General features: G+C 39.6%; 1 protein-coding gene across 3 annotated transcripts in view; it reads left to right on the top strand.

The window, feature by feature from the left end:
• The window catches only part of alk (ALK receptor tyrosine kinase), a 454675-nt gene that overhangs the window by 247459 nt on the left and 187853 nt on the right, over positions 1–19363 (top strand). For all 3 annotated transcript variants that reach the window (XM_085258181.1, XM_085258182.1, XM_085258180.1), the window contains exon 4: positions 13561–13765. In XM_085258181.1, coding sequence (XP_085114307.1) covers positions 13561–13765 — 205 coding nt within the window. The remainder of the gene's footprint in view (positions 1–13560; positions 13766–19363) is intronic.

The following is a 19363-nucleotide window of genomic DNA, read 5'->3' as shown; positions in this document are numbered from 1 at the left end:
TACATCTTACTGTCATTATTTTTTTTTTTTTTTTTTTTTTTTTTTTTATTAATATTTTTGGATGGACAGAAACATTAATAAATAAATATACAACTGCAATAATCATACTGTCAGTTCTCTGTCCGTTTCTAAACAAACAAACAAACTAAGACAAGCAAACAAACAACACACTAACAAACAAAAAAAAAAAACAAAAAAAAAAAAAAAAAAAAATTACATAAATAAATAAATAAATAAAATAAATAAAACCCAGGAGAAACAAAATGATACACCGCCTCCTGGAAAACATCAGCAAAAACAAAAACGAATAAGGGTAAAACCCCCTGGTGCAAAAAAAAAAAAAAAAAAAAAAAAAAAAAAAAAAAGACAACAACCAAAATACCAATGACACATGAAATATCCCTCTAAGAGACCATTTATCATAATGTCTAAGAGACATTGTCAATGTACCGCAAAAAGGGACCCCAGACCTGCTCAAAAATATCTTCTCTTCCCTTCATTCTATATATAACCCGTTCATATGATGCCATCCTAGACATTTGTTCGGTCCATTCCTTGAAAGAACAGGGGCTGGATGACTTCCAATGCCTAAGAATTACCCTGCAACCAGTTATAAAAGCCAGACGCATCCACAATCTCTGTTTTTTTGAGAGAATGTTATCGTCAGGTAGTAGGCCCAGGACGCATATAGCTGGAGATTTAGAAAGATTAAGTTTAAAAATATCATTCACCAAGTTGATGATCCCATCCCACAAATAATCATTTTTCCGACATGTATACAACATATGAACTAGAGTCCCGACTTCCTGCTGACATTTCCAACAGATGTCCTTATCTGCGAGCTTCAACCTGACTAATTTACTGGGTGTCCAATAGTTTCTGTGAAGCAACTTGTACTGGATAAGTTGAGACTGTGTTTCAGGTGAGCAAACATACCATGATGAGATCAGCATCTTCCAACTGTCCTCTGAGATCTGGATACCCAGATCTTTCTCCCAACACCGCCTCAGTCCCCCCAAACTGGGAGCGTGTGCCTCTCTGAAGCTCCCATAAAATTTAGATGCCCTGATTCTGTTATTGTCAGGGGTTGCAAACATCTTCTGAACACTAGATGGAGGGTCTAGATTATTTTTCAAAATGGCTTTAATACAATGTCTTATTTGAAAAAACCTCCAAATTTCCCTTGGATCCAAATTGAATTCTCGTCTGATTTCTGCAAACGATTTCATGCCAGTCTGCCCAAATAGGTCCCCCATCTGATTAATACCTGTCCTAGCCCAGGCCTCCCACCAGACCGGTTTCTTACCTATTAATACTTTCTTATTATACCAAATAGAGGCTCTAGCGGTGAGATAAGGGCTGCTGTTGGTATATTGGTGAGCTCTAAGCCAGGTCTCTTGCATGAAAGACAGTACTGGATCTTTAAACGGTACTGGCCTTCCCTTCTGAGTAAGGAAGGCCTCTAAAGACGAAGGGGCCACAAGACTTTCCTCAATCCCAACCCATGATGGCTTATCAGTAGAGGAATTATGTATCTTAACTAACTGAGAGAGGGAGAAAGCATAATGATACCAGACCATCTTAGACAATGCCAACCCACCACTCTCTTTAGCAGCATATAATTTAGACCGATTGAACAATGGCTTTTTACCTGCCCACACAAAACTCTCTACACATGTATTATAAAGCTTTAGCAAATTATGTGGGACTGCTATCGGTAACATGTGAAGAAAGTACTGAAGTTTAGGGGCAATAATCATCTTCACCAAATTAATTCTGCCCAAAAGGGACAGATTTATTTTAACCCAATTCTGCAACAGCGAACGGATATTTTGAATCACTGGGGAAATATTTACTTTCATTATGTTGTCTAAACCAGGGGTCAATTTAATCCCCAAATAAGTCAGACCCTCGGGCATCCACTTGAAATGCCATGAACTCCTCATAGCAGGCGGACACAATTTAGAAATAGGCATAGCTTCAGACTTAGACCAATTTATAGTGTATCCAGAGATTACAGAGAAAGAATCAATAATTGAGGAAATTGCAGGAACGGCCTGTTCTGGGTTAGTTGAAATCAGTAACATATCATCTGCATACAAAAAAGTTTTATGTTCTTCTTGACCCAAATCCACCCCTCTAATTTTCTTACATTCACGTAAAGCTATGGCTAAAGGCTCCAAAAACAGAGCAAAAATGAGAGGTGATAAGGGTGAACCTTGTCTAGTACCCCGACTTAACGAAAATGAGGGTGACATTATCCCATTGGTAATAACTGTAGCCATTGGATCTGTGTATACCACCTGAATCCACTGCCTAAAAAAGGGACCGAAACCAAATCTCTTCAAGGTATGAAACAGAAAAGGATACTCAACTTTATCAAAAGCTTTCTCTGCGTCCAAAGAGAAGGCAACGACAGGGTCTAGCTTAGTCCTGCTCTTCCAGAGTATATGCAATAACCTACGTAGATTATCCGCAGAGCTTCTATTTTTCACAAAACCGACCTGATCCCTATGCACCAAATACGGAAGAACTTTTTCAAGCCTAAAAGCTAATATCTTAGAAATAATTTTTTCATCCACATTAATTAATGAAATTGGGCGATAATTCCCACAATGCTGTGGGTCTTTCCCTTTTTTATGTAATAACGTGATCACTGCCGATCGCATACTAAACGGTAGTCTCCCTCTTTGAAACGCATCTTGATATACCGACAGTAGTCTTGGAGCTAGTTCGTCCACAAACACCTTATAAAAATCTGATGGAAATCCATCATTACCTGGAGATTTACCCACTCTAAGGCTGCCGATTGCTTGCTTAACTTCAATTAATGTAATCTTACCTTCTAATATACTTCTTTGATCTTCCGACAGGCTGGGAATTTTAATAGAAGAGAAGAAATCTGACAGCCTCTGTTCCTCCACCAGTCCATTAGAAGTGTACAGCTCCTGATAATATTTAGTAAAAATATCATTTATTTCTTTTTTACTAGTAGTCAACTTATTATTATTACTAGGATCAGAAATAGATGGTATAAGGTTACTAGATTTTATCTGCTTAACCCTGTGTGCCAACATTTTACCTGTTCTCTCCCCTTGTTCAAAGTACTTCTGATTTAGACAAAACATTGCATATTCCACTTTTTTCTCCAATATGCTATTCATCTCAAATTTAAATTTAATTAATTTGTTCCATAAGTCCCTCTCTGGGAGCAACATATGTTGTTTTTCAAGCTCCTTGATATCCTGTTCCAACTTCATCAGCTTATCCCTCTCAGCTTTTTTAATCAAGGAGCAATATTGAATAAGGCGCCCCCTCAAATAGGCCTTAAAAGCATCCCAGGTCATTCCAACGTCGTCAATAGAGCCCTCATTGTACAACCAAAACTCCTTTATCATTTCCCTTATACATTCGCAATGACCCTTATTCTTCAGTATTGAGTTATTCAAGCGCCACCTAGGTGACGGTTTAATATTATCAGTGTCAGTAAGAACAAGGTCAATGGGAGCATGATCCGATATAGCAATGTTACCAATAGAGGACCCAATAGTTTGACTTGCCAAAGAACGGGACACCAAAAAGTAATCTATCCTGGAGTAGGTTGAGTGAGGATGCGAAAAAAAGGTATAATCTCTTTCTTGAGGATGAAGAAGTCTCCATATATCTACTAGACTCAGTTCCTCTGACATCACGTCCACCGCAGCGTTTGTTGGGTCCTTGCTTAGTCCAGTACAAGAAGATTTATCCAATAAGACATCCCTGACCCGGTTAAAATCTCCCCCAATTACAATGTGTGTGTTGCCTATAGTCCGCACCATGTTACAGAGTTCATGAAAAAATTGTGGCTGAGGAGAATTAGGAGCATATATATTAACCAATGTCATTTTCCGCCCCTGTAAACATGCATCCAAAACCACCCATCTACCCTCCTGATCTGTATAATGCTTAAAGACCTGAAAATCCAAGTTTCTTCTAATCAATATGACCACCCCTCTTTTTCTAGCCGAAAATGCACTAAAATAAACCTGCGCCACCCAGTCTCTTTTAAGCTTTAATGATTCGGCCTCATCAAGATGGGTCTCCTGAATCAGGGCTATATCAGTCTTTTTCTGTTTCAGATATGTGAGGATTTTCTTCCTTTTAATAACATTATGACAACCCGCTATATTCCACGACACAATTTTACATAACTCCATAACACCATGTGAGCCGAATTATTATACAAATTTATCCAGAGGAATATCCCGTTTACCCATATAACAACTCTTAGAGCCAGTAACATGAGACAACCCAATGATCCAGAAATTAGGTCTATACAGGACAATTGGTACCATACCATCAAAACCAACAACAAAACCAAACACGAGAAAAAAAAAAAAACAAAAAAAAAAAAAAACAAAAAAAAAAAACAAACAAAAAAACAAAAGAACATGAAAACATAAAAAATCGCAGGTCCGTGGCACTCAAAAAAAATTCCCAGATGGTGTCCCTCCTTACGTCTCCCCCCCCCTCAGAAGTAAACCAACCCATAGCTTATCAAATCCTCTTAATCTACATCACCCGACATCTTACTGTCATTAAATGCTTTGTGGATATTTAAAAATATGAAATACAGTTTTAAATGATTAGTGGACCCGCTACAATAGCAAATACCTTTTAAGTGGAGTAGTGACAATGACTAGTGCAATGATTAGTACACAGATTTATAGACATTGAAGGTTTGCTGGTATTAATAACAATAAATGAATTGATGTAATTATAAATGAACATTTAGAGGATAGCGGCAACTCTGACACCAGTGTTGTTAAGATTTATGAGGCCATTTTATTGTTCTGTTTAATGTATTAGTCTCGTTAAATCAAACACTCCTTAAAGATTGACTTTTACTTGGACAGCAGACATTATGGTAACTAAAATGCAATCAAGAATAAAATGAGCCTTTGCACTAGACAAAACCCTAAAATGTCTCCATCACAGCACTATCAGGTTATAGAGTGATCCCTCTTAAGAATAACAATTTCATATTCAGAATTAACTTTTTTAATCTTGCTTTTCTTGATTATTTTTAGAGGCCTTTTCGTCCATAGTGGTGAATCCTAAAATTTTAGATTGATAATCCTCGTTTCCAGTACCAAAACTCTGCCAAACACCAAATCAACTTGAAATAATAAAGAAGTCAGAGTTCCTGGTAATAACTATAGCACTCCAAAAACTGGAGCCTAATAACCTCTGCTTAGGTAAAATATCACGTTCGAATGCTGTGAAAATCCTTACCAAAATTAAATTGCTGCATTCAATCAAAGATGATTAAAACAGAAACATACGTGAGGTGGGCTTAAAAGAGTGAACAGAACACACAGAAAATACTGTATTAAACTTGTTAAATATGTATCGTGTTTGCAAGTAAATATTGGATTATTTAAAGGGTATTAAAGATTTATGGGAGAAAAAGCCACATGTGCTTGATAATTTCCTTCTTACATTTTACTCTCTATGTCATTTTTATAGGGAAATCATGTTGAAATATGCATGACAAAGTAAAAGACAAAACCATGGCACTTGACTATGATGATCAAAGGATGTTTGTTTCCAGTGGTTAATGAGGTCTTCTTCCAGTTTCTGTGTTCTGTCAAAAGTTTGAGGGCTGTTTTTCCCCATTAATTCTCCACTGACTAATTTTGTTGTTATAAATTAAAGGTGATCAGCTGTTATCTTTTTGATTGCTTTTGATGCCAAAATAACAATTTCACTGACATTCTGCAGAGTTAGACGGTGACTGTGATTATTATGTTGTGTTATTATGATTACTAATATATATAATATAATAAGATGTATTTTAGAAAATACATTTTTTAAATAAATAAATGCTTTTTACTTCTCAAAAGCATTACAATATCTTTGAGGATTCAATATGCAATATTTTAATATTTATATGTTTAAATATAATATTTTGTTCTGCCTATGAAATTGAGGTATTTTGTGAATGCACTGCATTCTAGTACAAATTGGTTCCAACAAATAAGATCAGCTGGTCAACAGAAAAGTCAGTTCTGGTGTAGAAATAAATCACCTTGTCCATATTGATTTTTTGTGTGTGTGTGTGTGTGTGTGTGTGTGTGTGTGTGTGTGTGTGTGTGTGTGTGTGTGTGTGTGTGTGTGTGTGTGTGTGTGTGTGTGTGTTTAATTGTCCTGCACTTCTGATAGCTTTCACCAATAATTCAACACACTGTTCCAGCAGGCAACAAATCAAGCTCAGCTGCAATCTTGGCAGATCAGCTCATCTGAGTGTCAGCTCACATCAGCTAATGGCTCAGCCAACACTTTACACATCCAGTTTGTGCTATTTTTAAGCTACTCGAGCCTGTCTGCACATTTGTTAGCTGCTTTGCAACCCACTTCCACCTCACCTCCTTATTTAATGCTGTTTCTGACTAAATCAATGTCATACCAGTTGTCACTGGAGTCTACTGTGCTTGGTCTGGGTCTGGAGAAACAGCAGCGTTCTTTCGACTGTAGTGATCCTGTTACAACACAAATTGTTTTATACAAATTGTTATTACACATAACCCTGTTTTACAAAAAGGAAGGAAGCCTAAAGAAAATGAGAAGCTAATACAGTTAACAAAATTTACATTTAAAAAAAACTGTGTCCTGTCTCACATCCCATCTACCTTTTCACACTCTCATGATGATCTTTATAAATACTGCTTATCTGAACTGTTTTTATGTTTTAGTTGTAGCTTAGAGGGCAGAGGAGTTAGTGTTTGCCACACAGCAAACTGGAGTAATGAACAAATGCAATGTTTTTCTTTAACTTTGTTCAAGAAAAACACACAAACGCACATTTTGAAATAAGAATAAAGTCACTCAAATTGAATTGCAAGTGTTTTCTATCCGTGTTATTCCATTGGCATCTTTTCTGCATGCCCCTGTACACCCCCTCCATATCAGCCCCTGTTGCATAGTCAGAATAAGCCATTTCCTTTTTAAACCATGTAGCCCAGGAAAAAAAAATCAAAACAAAACTGTGGTTTGCTTTGTACTCCCACGCATGATGTTTTGGTTTTTTTTGTTCTTTTACACACATTGAACTTCACACTGAGTTGCACCCAGAATGGGCAGCATGCCTGTGAACATTTCATGTTCACTTATTCAGATTTGTGTTATTTTTTACTCACATTATTTTCATTCTTATTAAAAGGAGAGGACACATCGTGTGTGTACCATGTTTACACCTGGTGTTTCAAAGCATTAGGTCTTCATCCGGTTAGTCGTATTATTAATCATTCATTATTGAATATTTTTGGTCCAGTTTTGCATTCAAATCTGTCTGTCATACATGCGAGCTCTGTGCAGTCCAGAAACAGCATTTTTTTTTAAAGACAGTGAAAGCTTTAAGTGCAATTGGGATGTTTCTGCATAAGAGAGCAGAGAGCTATTGGTGTTATGTGCACTATAAGGTAACCTACAATAAAATCAGTATGATTAACATTTAGTTGACAAAGACAAACAGACACTGTATAGACATATAATTCCACTCACATGTTTAATAACTCTTTCACGCTATAACCAGAAAATGCTGTAGAGTACACTTTTATTCGACCACCAAACAAAGTCAACTTTAATGGTGAAATTAAAAATCAATGGAAATCACAGTATGAGTGGGGTTTGTTTTTCGCATTTGTCCCAAAATAATGTTTAAAAATCTTCTTTTTCTTGCTTCTTCTTCCAAATCCCTGAAGAAAAACAGAGTGATTCATCTTTTTACACTTTCTATAGTGGTTCATGATGATTACTAAAAAGCAGTTTTGCCTGGGGGAAGGAGGAGGTTATGTGATTAGTCTGGTTTGCTTGGTAGCTAGATTACTCAGGCTGTTTGAGTGGATTTACATGTCATTATACTAGAAGTGGGGCTTGGCCCAACTTAGAAAGATTAACTTTTGTATTCCTGCGTTTCATCCAGATCCAGATTTGGATGCTGAAGTTTTTAAACAGGTTCTTCACCATTACAAGACTGGAATGTTTGTGGCACTGGACTGCAGGATATTGCCTTATAGTACATTTAAAGATAATAATACGGTAGAAAAATGAGAAGATATTGTCTTGATGTTCTCAGAAACCCAACACAATACACATGCTATCTCGGTCAAGTAAGTAATTTTTGTGTGATGTAGAGGGAATTTTCAGCCCTGCCAGTGAATCGCAGTCCCTGATTGCAATTTTACTGATGTCGTCCCCTTTCACCATAACAGCACACCAGATTTCAATTTGAAATCACTGCTGCAGTAAACAGTTTTATTGAAGAAACCACCAACAATACACTATCACAAGATAGCTTTTTATCAGCATGCAGAACATACTTTAACACCATTTTGCTACTGTGGAAGCTGTGTCACTGTGTTGATCAGATGAATGGGTTGTAAATTAAAATGTTTGTCAGTCAAATTGTTGGCACCCCAGAAATCCTGTGCTGGCCCTGGGTAAATGCATTATGTTATAAGAGGATTTGGCAGAGAATACAATCTGAATTGTTTGTTTTCCTCCTTCTCTCAGGCCTTTAGCTGCAATTTTATTATCTGAGGGAATTCTGTTCTCTCCAACAGTTGGATTTGGTATGCTATGTCAACAAGAGCCTCCGTTGATTGAATCGGTAACTGCACAGAGAGAGAGAGGGAGAAAATTGTTTACCAGCTTGATTCAATGATACAGAATAGAACTTTCACTTTGGATTGAAATGTTTCTTGCTTCTGTGTTTTGGGGCTTGTCTTCCTCATCGCAGGGGCAGCAATCAAGTACCAGTTTAGAGGCACTGCAGATTAAGCTGGTGTCACTGAGGTTGAGCTTCACGGATAAATAAGAAATAGCCTACAAGAAACTCCGTTTGCAAAGAATAATAGGGCAAGTAGAGCACTAGTGGTAGTGTGGGTTAAAATCAAAGTGTATAGATTGGTGGTTACTGAAGAGTTCTTTCTAGTTATAGAGTCTTTCAGTTGTTTTAGGAATGAGGGTTGTTTTTCCATTATGAATAGCTCTTGAGAAAAGTTGTAATTTTCATAAAGTTATTATAATTTTCATTTTCATGAAGTCTTAAATGTTAGATTTTGACATATACAGGGAGTGCAGAATTATTAGGCAAGTTGTATTTTTGAGGAATAATTTTATTATTGAACAACAACCATGTTCTCAATGAACCCAAAAAACTCATTAATATCAAAGCTGAATGTTTTTGGAAGTAGTTTTTAGTTTGTTTTTGGTTTTAGCTATTTTAGGGGGATATCTGTGTGTGCAGGTGACTATTACTGTGCATAATTATTAGGCAACTCAACAAAAAACAAATATATACCCATTTCAATTATTTATTTTTACCAGTGAAACCAATATAACATCTCCACATTCACAAATATACATTTCTGACATTCAAAAACAAAACAAAAACAAATCAGTGACCAATATAGCCACCTTTCTTTGCAAGGACACTCAAAAGCCTGCCATCCATGGATTCTGTCAGTGTTTTGATCTGTTCACCATCAACATTGCGTGCAGCAGCAACCACAGCCTTAGAAAAATCAGTCTTGAGATATTTCTTGGCCCAGTCTTGACGTTTCAGCTTGTGTGTCTTGTTCAGTGGTGGTCGTCTTTCAGCCTTTCTTACCTTGGCCATGTCTCTGAGTATTGCACACCTTGTGCTTTTGGGCACTCCAGTGATGTTGCAGCTCTGAAATATGGCCAAACTGGTGGCAAGTGGCATCTTGGCAGCTGCACGCTTGACTTTTCTCAGTTCATGGGCAGTTATTTTGCGCCTTGGTTTTTCTACACGCTTCTTGCGACCCTGTTGACTATTTTGAATGAAACGCTTGATTGTTCGATGATCACGCTTCAGAAGCTTTGCAATTTTGAGACTGCTGCATCCCTCTGCAAGATATCTCACTATTTTTGACTTTTCTGAGCCTGTCAAGTCCTTCTTTTGACCCATTTTGCCAAAGGAAAGGACGTTGCCTAATAATTATGCACACCTGATATAGGGTGTTGATGTCATTAGACCACACCCCTTCTCATTACAGAGATGCACATCACCTAATATGCTTAATTGGTAGTAGGCTTTCGAGCCTATACAGCTTGGAGTAAGACAACATGCAAGAAGAGGATGATGTGGACAAAATACTCATTTGCCTAATAATTCTGCACTCCCTGTATATTTTATTCTTGGACTCTAGATGAATAAAATTCTAATGAGGAATAGTTTACATTTTAAAAGCGTGTTTACATGCAAAGTTATTACGATCATGGATAAGAAAACAGTACAAAAAGTACAACTTTGATTAAAAAATAAATAAATAAAGCAAGTTTCTAGTGTCATAGCTTGATCTTGGATATATTCCTATACCTATTAGCTACTAACAGATAAAAGCATACATGCTGCAGTTGATAATTAGTGTTTTTAAAAAGACTTGATAACAAGTTTTCTACCCCGACGCTGACAACATTGAATGCACAACAATCACATCAGTATCTTTGTTTATGAAGACTCAAGCAGCTCTCGGGCAGTCAGTACGCAATTTAATTATGAAATATACTGAAAGAAAAACAAACAGAGTAAAAGGACTGTTGGATCACAGTTCTTATCTTATAATTGCAGGTTATCTTTCAAGAGAACTAACTTTATCTTTGTTATGATTTAACATTGTCAGGCCAAATAAGAGCTGTGTTCACTGCTCCATGTTTAAACATGCAATTGCTGCTGATTTAAAGAGCATATAATGCTAATTATGCTAATTTACAAACACAGAATTTCTAGTCTTGGACATACTAGATTAGCTTTGCATGATTTATATTCATGGATCCAGGCATTTTTTTTCACCCTGCTCATTTTAAATATTAGCATCCAACAGTGGAACAACATATGTAACAAACAAACACAAATCTTGCCTAATGCTTTGTGTTGTGATGTTTTAATGTTTTTTTTTTCTCAATATAAGCAGTTGAGGGATCCCATCTGCTTAATACCCTGTCAATGATGATGTTGCACTATGCAAATTTGGGAAGACAGTCAGAGGAAGCGAATATTGTGATGCATTAAATAAGACTATCAAACTCTGTTAGGCAGCAGTATTTAGGGGTAAAGCTAAAGCTGAACTCTACTAACCGAATTACAGTCTTTGCTTTGCACTTTGCCATTATAATTTGTGCCCTGCCAGTAATTGCTCCCAAGCAGGTATTTCTCCATCTTATTAGAACTGGGAAAGAAGAGTTTTGATTGATTGAATCTTTATTTTGAACATGTTGAAAAAGTATATAAAAAAAAAAAAATTAATAGTTTTCTGCCTTCGGGCCCAAAACCCTTCCAGGCTAAGTCTTAAAACCTTTATATCAGATTGCTGTTGGGTGTGTAGAAAATGCATTCAGTCCACATTGCCTGAAACTTGTTGTAAGCATTCATACTGTCCTTGCCAAATTGTCTGGACCCTCTGTGTAAGAAGCATTCAAATGTGGAAAGCAGAGCAAATGAGGCTTAACTGGAGCACTCCAATGTGAAGGCCTTCAAATTATCCAGTTTTTTTCAACAGCCCCATGGGATAGGGGAAGGCATTTGTTATCAGAGAAGGATAATTCTGTTGGCACTACCACCACCCACTATGACCTCTCTAATAAACATAAAGTAGAATTATTCCCTTGCTGACAAGGACAGAAAAAGCTTTGAAAAAGTATCTGCCATTAATACCAGAAATACAAAGTTTGAGGGTTTAGAAATATTTAAAAGTGTATTTCGCTTTCTCCACTATTTCTATGTCAGCAGCCAAATTGTAGCATGTTTGTGCCCATTTCCCCTGCTTTCTGCAAAACGTTTGATTCCCTTGACTTGCATCCTTCCAATAAAGCAGCGTTTGGATGGCACTGGGGTCGATTTGACTGACTCACCAGAGACTTATTCAACTACAGCCATTGTTCACCTGCTATAAATGTGGCTGTGCCTCAAGGTTCCAGCAGAACATTGCTGGCTAAGCAGCATTGTTTTAGTGAGGATAAATTATTAAGTAAAAGCTTGTAGTGAAGATAGACTCTCTCCGTGTGAAATGAAGTTTTCCAAGGTTTTTTAAAAACCTTTTTTAGAGTAAGACATCACACCAGATTTACAAAGGGAAATGCTTTGGATGGATACATGAGTAGATGATGGAAGGAGATCATATTTATTGTTGAATCCATATTAGAAATTATAGGCATTAACAGAACGGTGAATGTAAGGAGACAAAGATAAGAGAGGGGATGATACCTTTCTTATCCATAGTCAATCATGTACTACACTATGACTCAGAAGAAGCAGTACTGCATTTTTGAAAGGCATGCTCCACCTTCTGCTGTGCCTCTTTATGGACAAGGAGTCATACTGCAGCACGATAATGAGCCAAGACACACCTCAAAGATCAACAAGTACCAACTGACAATTACTTTCTTCCACAGTCACCTCAAATGCCACTGAACACTTATAATAACTGAGAAACCTAAACATCCTCACACGACTACAGAATGCTTGTGAATAGTGCAGCGATAACTTTCGTTTTCAGGTTTGAACGAAAGTGGCTTCGGTGCAAACTAGAAACATCTTGACTTGTGGCGTCAGATGTTTGGGTGCCACCTAATTGCAGATTCATACAGTTTGTACCATTTGGCACTTAGTTAAGACTAAATAAGCTAGATTTAGGCTTTGAAATCACTTTTAAAGATTTTAAGAAACATCTGTTCTGTTAATGTGTTCCAATACAAAAGCTGTGTACAGGGTGGGCCATTTATATGGATACACCATAATAAAATGGGGATGGTTGGTGATATTAAAGTCCTGTTTGTGGCACATTAGTATATGTGAGGGGGCAAACTCCTCAAGATGGGTGGTGACCATGGTGGCCAGTTAGAAGTCGGCCATCTTGGATACAACTTTTGTTTTTTCAATAGGAAGAGGGCCATGTGACACATCAAACTTATTGGTAATGTCACAAGAAAAACAATGGTGTGCTTTTGAAAATTGACCTTGAATAACAGAAAATCAGTTATTCCTTCTTATTTAAAATTTTTGGTTTGAATTTTCTTAATAATCTCCTCATTAACAATACTTTACTTAACTGAGCCTGTTAAAAATGGATTTTCTTCCTTTTAAGTTGAGTTTCTTTGTGCCACTTTGCCACAAACACACAGATACCAAACTTTGTGCTTCTGATCAACTTCTTCCTTGAGTGAGCTTAATAGAAAGTGAAATGGAATATCAAAGCTATAAAAAAAATCTCTTTGATTTTTTTTTTCCTTTTCCCCCCTGCTTGACTTTTTTGTGCACAGGGTGTCACTGACAGCTTATTTTCAAAGCAGCTTTATTTTATTAATTTTCTTCAAGGGCTAGACTCAGATGTGGCCTTAAAACTATCTCGTTCTACTTCCCATAAATCATCTCAATACATGCTACAACATCATATCATGCATGCAAGATTCCATATCGTTTTCAAGCTTTTGTACTCATGCATTTAGTCAATCTCTAGTCTTGGTTTTACACTTGTTTGCTTTTCCTCTCTCCCTCAGGTGAGTTTCTCTGGGTGAACGGTTCAGCGTTTGGAGGCCCCTGGGTGCTCAGTCCTTGGCTATGGGGGGGACAAGGTCCTTGTAGCCTGGACATGGCTGTGTTCTTCCACCCCAGGCAACGTGGGCAGTACACTGTTTGGCTTATAATGCGAGACAAGTCCCCTCTCTCCCTCTTCTCAACCGACACTCTCCCGCGCATCACAGGGTAAGCCCATTTCTATACAACTACAATTGGGCAGAAGTGTTAGGATTCTTTTCTCTGTGGTTAATTAAATTTTTGTTGATGATTTGAGGGAATTAGAAACCACCAAAATGTGTTTTACTGTGGAGTTCAAAAAAGCTGAGATGAAATATCTTCATTCAAGACAATGTGTGCTTGTTTTTTGTCTGACATCTCTTCTTATCAGGACATTTTATTTTGGAGCATTTACTTATTTTAAAGATTTATTTTTGCGTCTGTGTTTATTCATTCATAAGATTTAGAACTTGTTGCGCTTGCTGTTTCAACACTGACAGGTACAAAACTGCTTTGTTGATGTTTTTCTCTTTTCTAGCATATTACCCTTTCACATGTAAACAAGACACACCTTAATGGAAAAAAAACAAATGTGATAATCTGGCCAGTTATATAGAAAAGTGAAATTCCCCCTGGTACTTTAGTGTATTTAAACTGAATATTGGTCCATTTTATCAAAGGAAGGTTAGGCAGTACAACTGCATTTCTTTGTTTTAAGCACAATGTTAGAGCAGGCGAGAGGGATATATTTACCAGGTTTATGTATAACAGCAAGAGTTTTAAATTTGATTTTATGCTGTGTTAACCTTGAGTTTGTTCCATTATATTTACAGTTGCATGGTTAATGCTGCATTTTATTTATCTGCATGTAGGCCTAGTAAAGATGTGACACCATTAGTGCAGTGGGTTACTGCTACAGTGACAGTACATAGTGATGTTTAGAGTGACTTTATGATCTTTGTAAAACTAAAGATTTGTGAATGGAAACCATTCAGAGTTTGTCTTCATTACATTTTTCACAGGTATCATAACCGCGATGAATGCTGGGTATATTTCACAGCACACATTTGTACTCATAGTAGGCACAAATGCCATGTAATATTAACATTTCTTCAAATACATTGTAAACAATGGATGAGTGTAAGTGAACCATCACAGGCCCACATTTTCAAATGGGCCTGGCAACATTGCGTATAACTGTGAGAAAGCATGGTACACAGTGATCACTCTGGTCAAGAGATCACGACTTGGATTTTTCCTGTCACAGATCATTTTCTTCCTTCTTTTCTTCTTCTTCTAGTTTTTAAGACCTGTTTTTTGCAGTGCAGTTTGTTACTACCATGTGTAATTTACTTTTGCAGCAGTCAAAGTTAATGCGTTAGTATTATCTTATGGTGCGAGTAATCCTTAATTAACACCAGGTCTGTGGCCCCCTCACGCTGCCTTTTCAATGAAGGCTTTTCTGAGATCTGCGTTTCACACTGAGAGCAACAGGGCGACAGAGGCCATAACAATACCCGCTTCACCACTTAATACTTGGTATGTGTGGTCATATCCATGGGTGGCTTTATTAACATATCTGTTCTTTTTAGGGAAAGTGTCTGTAGGATGTGGTAATACAAAGAGCTGAGCTCACCTTGCCTCTATGAAGTGGTTTCTTGGTGCTTGTGTGTCTAATCTCTTAAGGGGACTGGGATCATATGAATATCATGCTATATGCATCCCTCCAGCTTTGGCTGCACGTGAATGGGAGTGTGCATTAACGTGTGTGTGTGTCCTTAAGGGAGCAAAGCAGGGATGTGCTCATTACATGTGTGACAGATTAGGCTGTGCATTGTGTGCGCTCTCATTTGTAGTCAGAGACTGCCATCCTCCCACACCATCCCTGCCATTGTAGACTCGCTCAGCTAAACTCCCCACATTTCTGCTCTGATGGGAAGACTCTTATTATAAAAAAAAAAAAGAGAGGGTTAAAACAAAGCAAGAAGAGCCACCCACAAACATCGGAAGAGTCAGTCAGGTTACTAATTGCAAATCTGTGCCTTTGCCTTTGAATTTTAATGCTGTGTTTTGACATGTTTGCCCAATTTGGTTGTCTGGGCATTTAGCACAAGGTTAGTCAAGTAGGAAACAAAAAAAAAATCCCTGTACACATTAGTCATTTACCAGGGTCTTTCTAACTGCAAGGTAGCTTGAATCTTATTAGGCTTCATTATTCATTTTTTATTCATTTTTTACATTTCCCTGAAGCTGGAGACATTCAGCTCAGAATACAATAATGGATTCTACATTAAAATGCAGGTTTAACATACAGGGAAAAAAGAAACAAAAATGAATGCACTAATGTACATCTCATCCTAAATTCCAAGGCTTCAAAAGTAATTATTTCCATGCTAATTTGGGCATGAAGTAGCATGCATATATATATATATATATAAAAACACCCAGCACGCCCCTGCGGGCGGTTTATCCTTCAAGCTCGGGTCCTCTACCAGAGGCCTGGGAGCTTGAGGGTCCTGCGCAGTATCTTAGCTGTTCCCAGGACTGCGCTCTTCTGGACAGAGATCTCCGATGTTATTCCCGGGATCTGCTGGAGCCACTCGCCTAGCTTGGGAGTCACCGCACCTAGTGCTCCGATTACCACGGGGACCACCGTTACCTTCACCCTCCACATCCTCTCGAGCTCTTCTCTGAGCCCTTGGTATTTCTCCAGCTTCTCGTGTTCCTTCTTCCTGATATTGCTGTCATTCGGAACCGCTACATCGATCACTACGGCCGTCTTCTTCTGTTTGTCTACCACCACTATGTCTGGTTGGTTAGCCACCACCATTTTGTCCGTCTGTATCTGGAAGTCCCACAGGATCTTAGCTCGGTCATTCTCCACCACCCTTGGGGGCATCTCCCATTTTGACCTCGGGACTTCCAGGTTATACTCGGCACAGATGTTCCTGTACACTATGCCGGCCACTTGGTTATGGCGTTCCATGTATGCCTTGCCTGCTAGCATCTTGCACCCTGCTGTTATGTGCTGGATTGTCTCTGGGGCATCTTTACACAGCCTGCACCTGGGGTCTTGCCTGGTGTGATAGACCCCAGCCTCTATGGATCTTGTGCTCAGAGCTTGTTCTTGTGCTGCCATGATTAGTGCCTCTGTGCTGTCTTTCAGTCCAGCTTTGTCCAGCCACTGGTAGGATTTCTGGATATCAGCCACCTCCTCTATCTGCCGGTGGTACATACCGTGCAGGGGCCTGTCCTTCCATGGTGGTTCCTCGTCTCCCTCCTCTTTCTTGGGTTTCTGCTGCCTGAGGTATTCACTGAGCACTCGGTCAGTTGGGGCCATCTTCCCAATGTATTCTTGGATGTTCGTTGTCTCATCCTGGACTGTGGTGCTGACACTCACCAGTCCCCGGCCCCCTTCCTTCCGCTTAGCGTACAGCCTCAGGGTGCTGGACTTGGGGTGAAACCCTCCATGCATGGTCAGGAGCTTTCTTGTCTTTATGTCAGTGGCTTCTATCTCCTCCTTTGGCCAGCCTATTACCCCAGCAGGGTACCTGATCACGGGTAGGGCGTACGTGTTGATGGCCCGGATCTTGTTCTTACCATTCAGCTGACTCCTCAGGACTTGCCTGACCCTCTGCAGGTACTTGGTGGTTGCAGCTTTTCTAGCGGCCTCTTCATGGTTCCCATTCGCCTGCGGGATCCCCAAGTACTTGTAACTGTCCTCTATGTCTGCAATGTTGCCTTCTGGTAGTTCAATCCCCTCAGTTCTGACTACCTTCCCTCTCTTTGTTACCATCCGGCTACACTTCTCCAGTCCGAACGACATTCCAATGTCATTGCTGTATAGCCTGGTAGTGTGGATCAGTGAATCGATGTCTCGTTCACTCTTGGCATACAGCTTGATGTCATCCATGTACAGGAGGTGGCTGACAACTGCTCCGTTCTGTAGTCGGTATCCGTAGCCAGTCTTGTTAATGATCTCACTGAGGGGGTTCAGGCCTATGCAGAACAGCAGTGGGGACAGAGCATCTCCTTGGTAGATCCCGCACTTGATGGTGACTTGTGCTATGGGCTTGGAGTTGGCCTCTAGTGTTGTACGCCACATCCCCATTGAGTTCCTGATGAAGGCTCTTAGGGTCCCATTGATCTTGTACAATTCTAGGCATTCCAGTATCCAGCTGTGGGGCATTGAGTCATAGGCCTTCTTGTAATCAATCCAGGCAGTGCACAGGTTGGTCAGTCTGGTCTTGCAGTCTCGGCTGATTGTTCTGTCTACCAGTAGCTGGTGTTTTGCGCCTCTGGTATTCTTGCCAATTCCTTTCTGTGTCCCGCTCATGTATTGACCCATGTGCCTGTTCATCTTAGCCGATATGATGCCTGACAGGAGCTTCCATGTAGTACTGAGGCAGGTTATTGGTCGGTAGTTGGAGGGGACCGGTCCCTTCTTGGGGTCCTTGGGGATCAGGACCGTCCGGCCTTCAGTTAGCCATTCCGGGTGTCTCTCGTTAACTAGCAGCTGGTTCATTTGTGCTGCCAGACGCTCGTGGAGTGCAGTCAGCTTCTTCAGCCAGTAGGTGTGAACCATGTCGGGCCCTGGTGCTGTCCAACTCTTCATACTGGAGACCCTTTCTTGGATATCTGCCACTGTGATGGTTACTGGACCCTGTTCAGGGAGGTCGCTGTGGTCTGCCCTCAGATCCTCTAGCCACTGAGCATTGCCGTTATGGGTTGCATCCTTCTCCCATATGCTCTTCCAGTATTGCTCCGTCTCCAGCCTTGGTGGTGCTGTTCTCTTATTGTTCCCTTGCCACTGAGAGTACACCTTTGCTGGTTCTGTGGAGAACAGCTGGTTTATTCTCCTGCCTTCTATCTCTCTGGTGTACCTCCTCAAGCAGCTGGCCAAGGCTGTGAGTCTTTGCTTGGCAGTTTCCAAGGCCTCAGGTATGGGCAGCTTGCTGTATTTCTTAGGCACCTTATTTGTCTTACCTTTCTGCAACTCCGTTAGTTGGCTAACCTCCCTCCGTGCTACTTTGATCTTGCCCTCTAGCCTCCTTCTCCATGGAGGGTACTGCCCCTTGTGGCTGTTCAACTTGTAGCCAAGCATCTCACTGATCACTGCTGCCGTATTGTAGATCAGCTTGTTAGTGTCGGTAATCGTGGTTGTAGGTATTGCCCGTAGTGCTGCATTAACATCATCTAGCAGACCTTCTGAGGGTACTTCACGTAATCTTGGTAACCGGCTACGGGGGATCCAGGTTTCAAGCTTGGCCATGATCCTATTTTTCAGGTCAGTTCCTCTCGCACTCAACAATCCTTCTCCTATCGCACTTGGGGCTATGTACCCAATCTCGGGTGGGGGTGATGATATCGCCCCCCTGACCTGGCGTCCTGACTCCTCCTTGCCGTAGCATTTGTGTTGTACCTCGTCAATCTCTAGCTGTGAGAGCAGTCCCTTCTTTCGAATGTTGGAACACTGAGCTACTAGTTGTTTCGCCGTCATTGTGGATGTTGGGTATCGAAGAATCCATAGGTCCCTCATCCTATTCATGTAGCCCCTCCCGCCGGGGTTACTTGCGTAGTAGCATTCCAACAACGCCCTGTTTTCGTCTCTTGCCCACCGATGCCTTCTTGTTCCAGTAGCCCACTTTTCGTCAGGGTGCCTTGGTTCCTCAACACCTGACGCGGTGTGTGTGTATATATATATATATATATATATATATATATATATATATATATATATATATATATATATTATATATATATATATATATATATATACACTGTAGA

Source organism: Mchenga conophoros, linkage group LG19 (assembly GCF_057382185.1).
Source record: "Mchenga conophoros isolate Kocher_MC1m ecotype Shallow Benthic linkage group LG19, M_conophoros_male_GT1.1, whole genome shotgun sequence".
NCBI lineage: Eukaryota > Metazoa > Chordata > Actinopteri > Cichliformes > Cichlidae > Mchenga > Mchenga conophoros.
The sequence above is the reverse complement of the archived record's forward strand: the minus strand, read 5'-3'. Positions and strand labels throughout refer to the sequence as shown.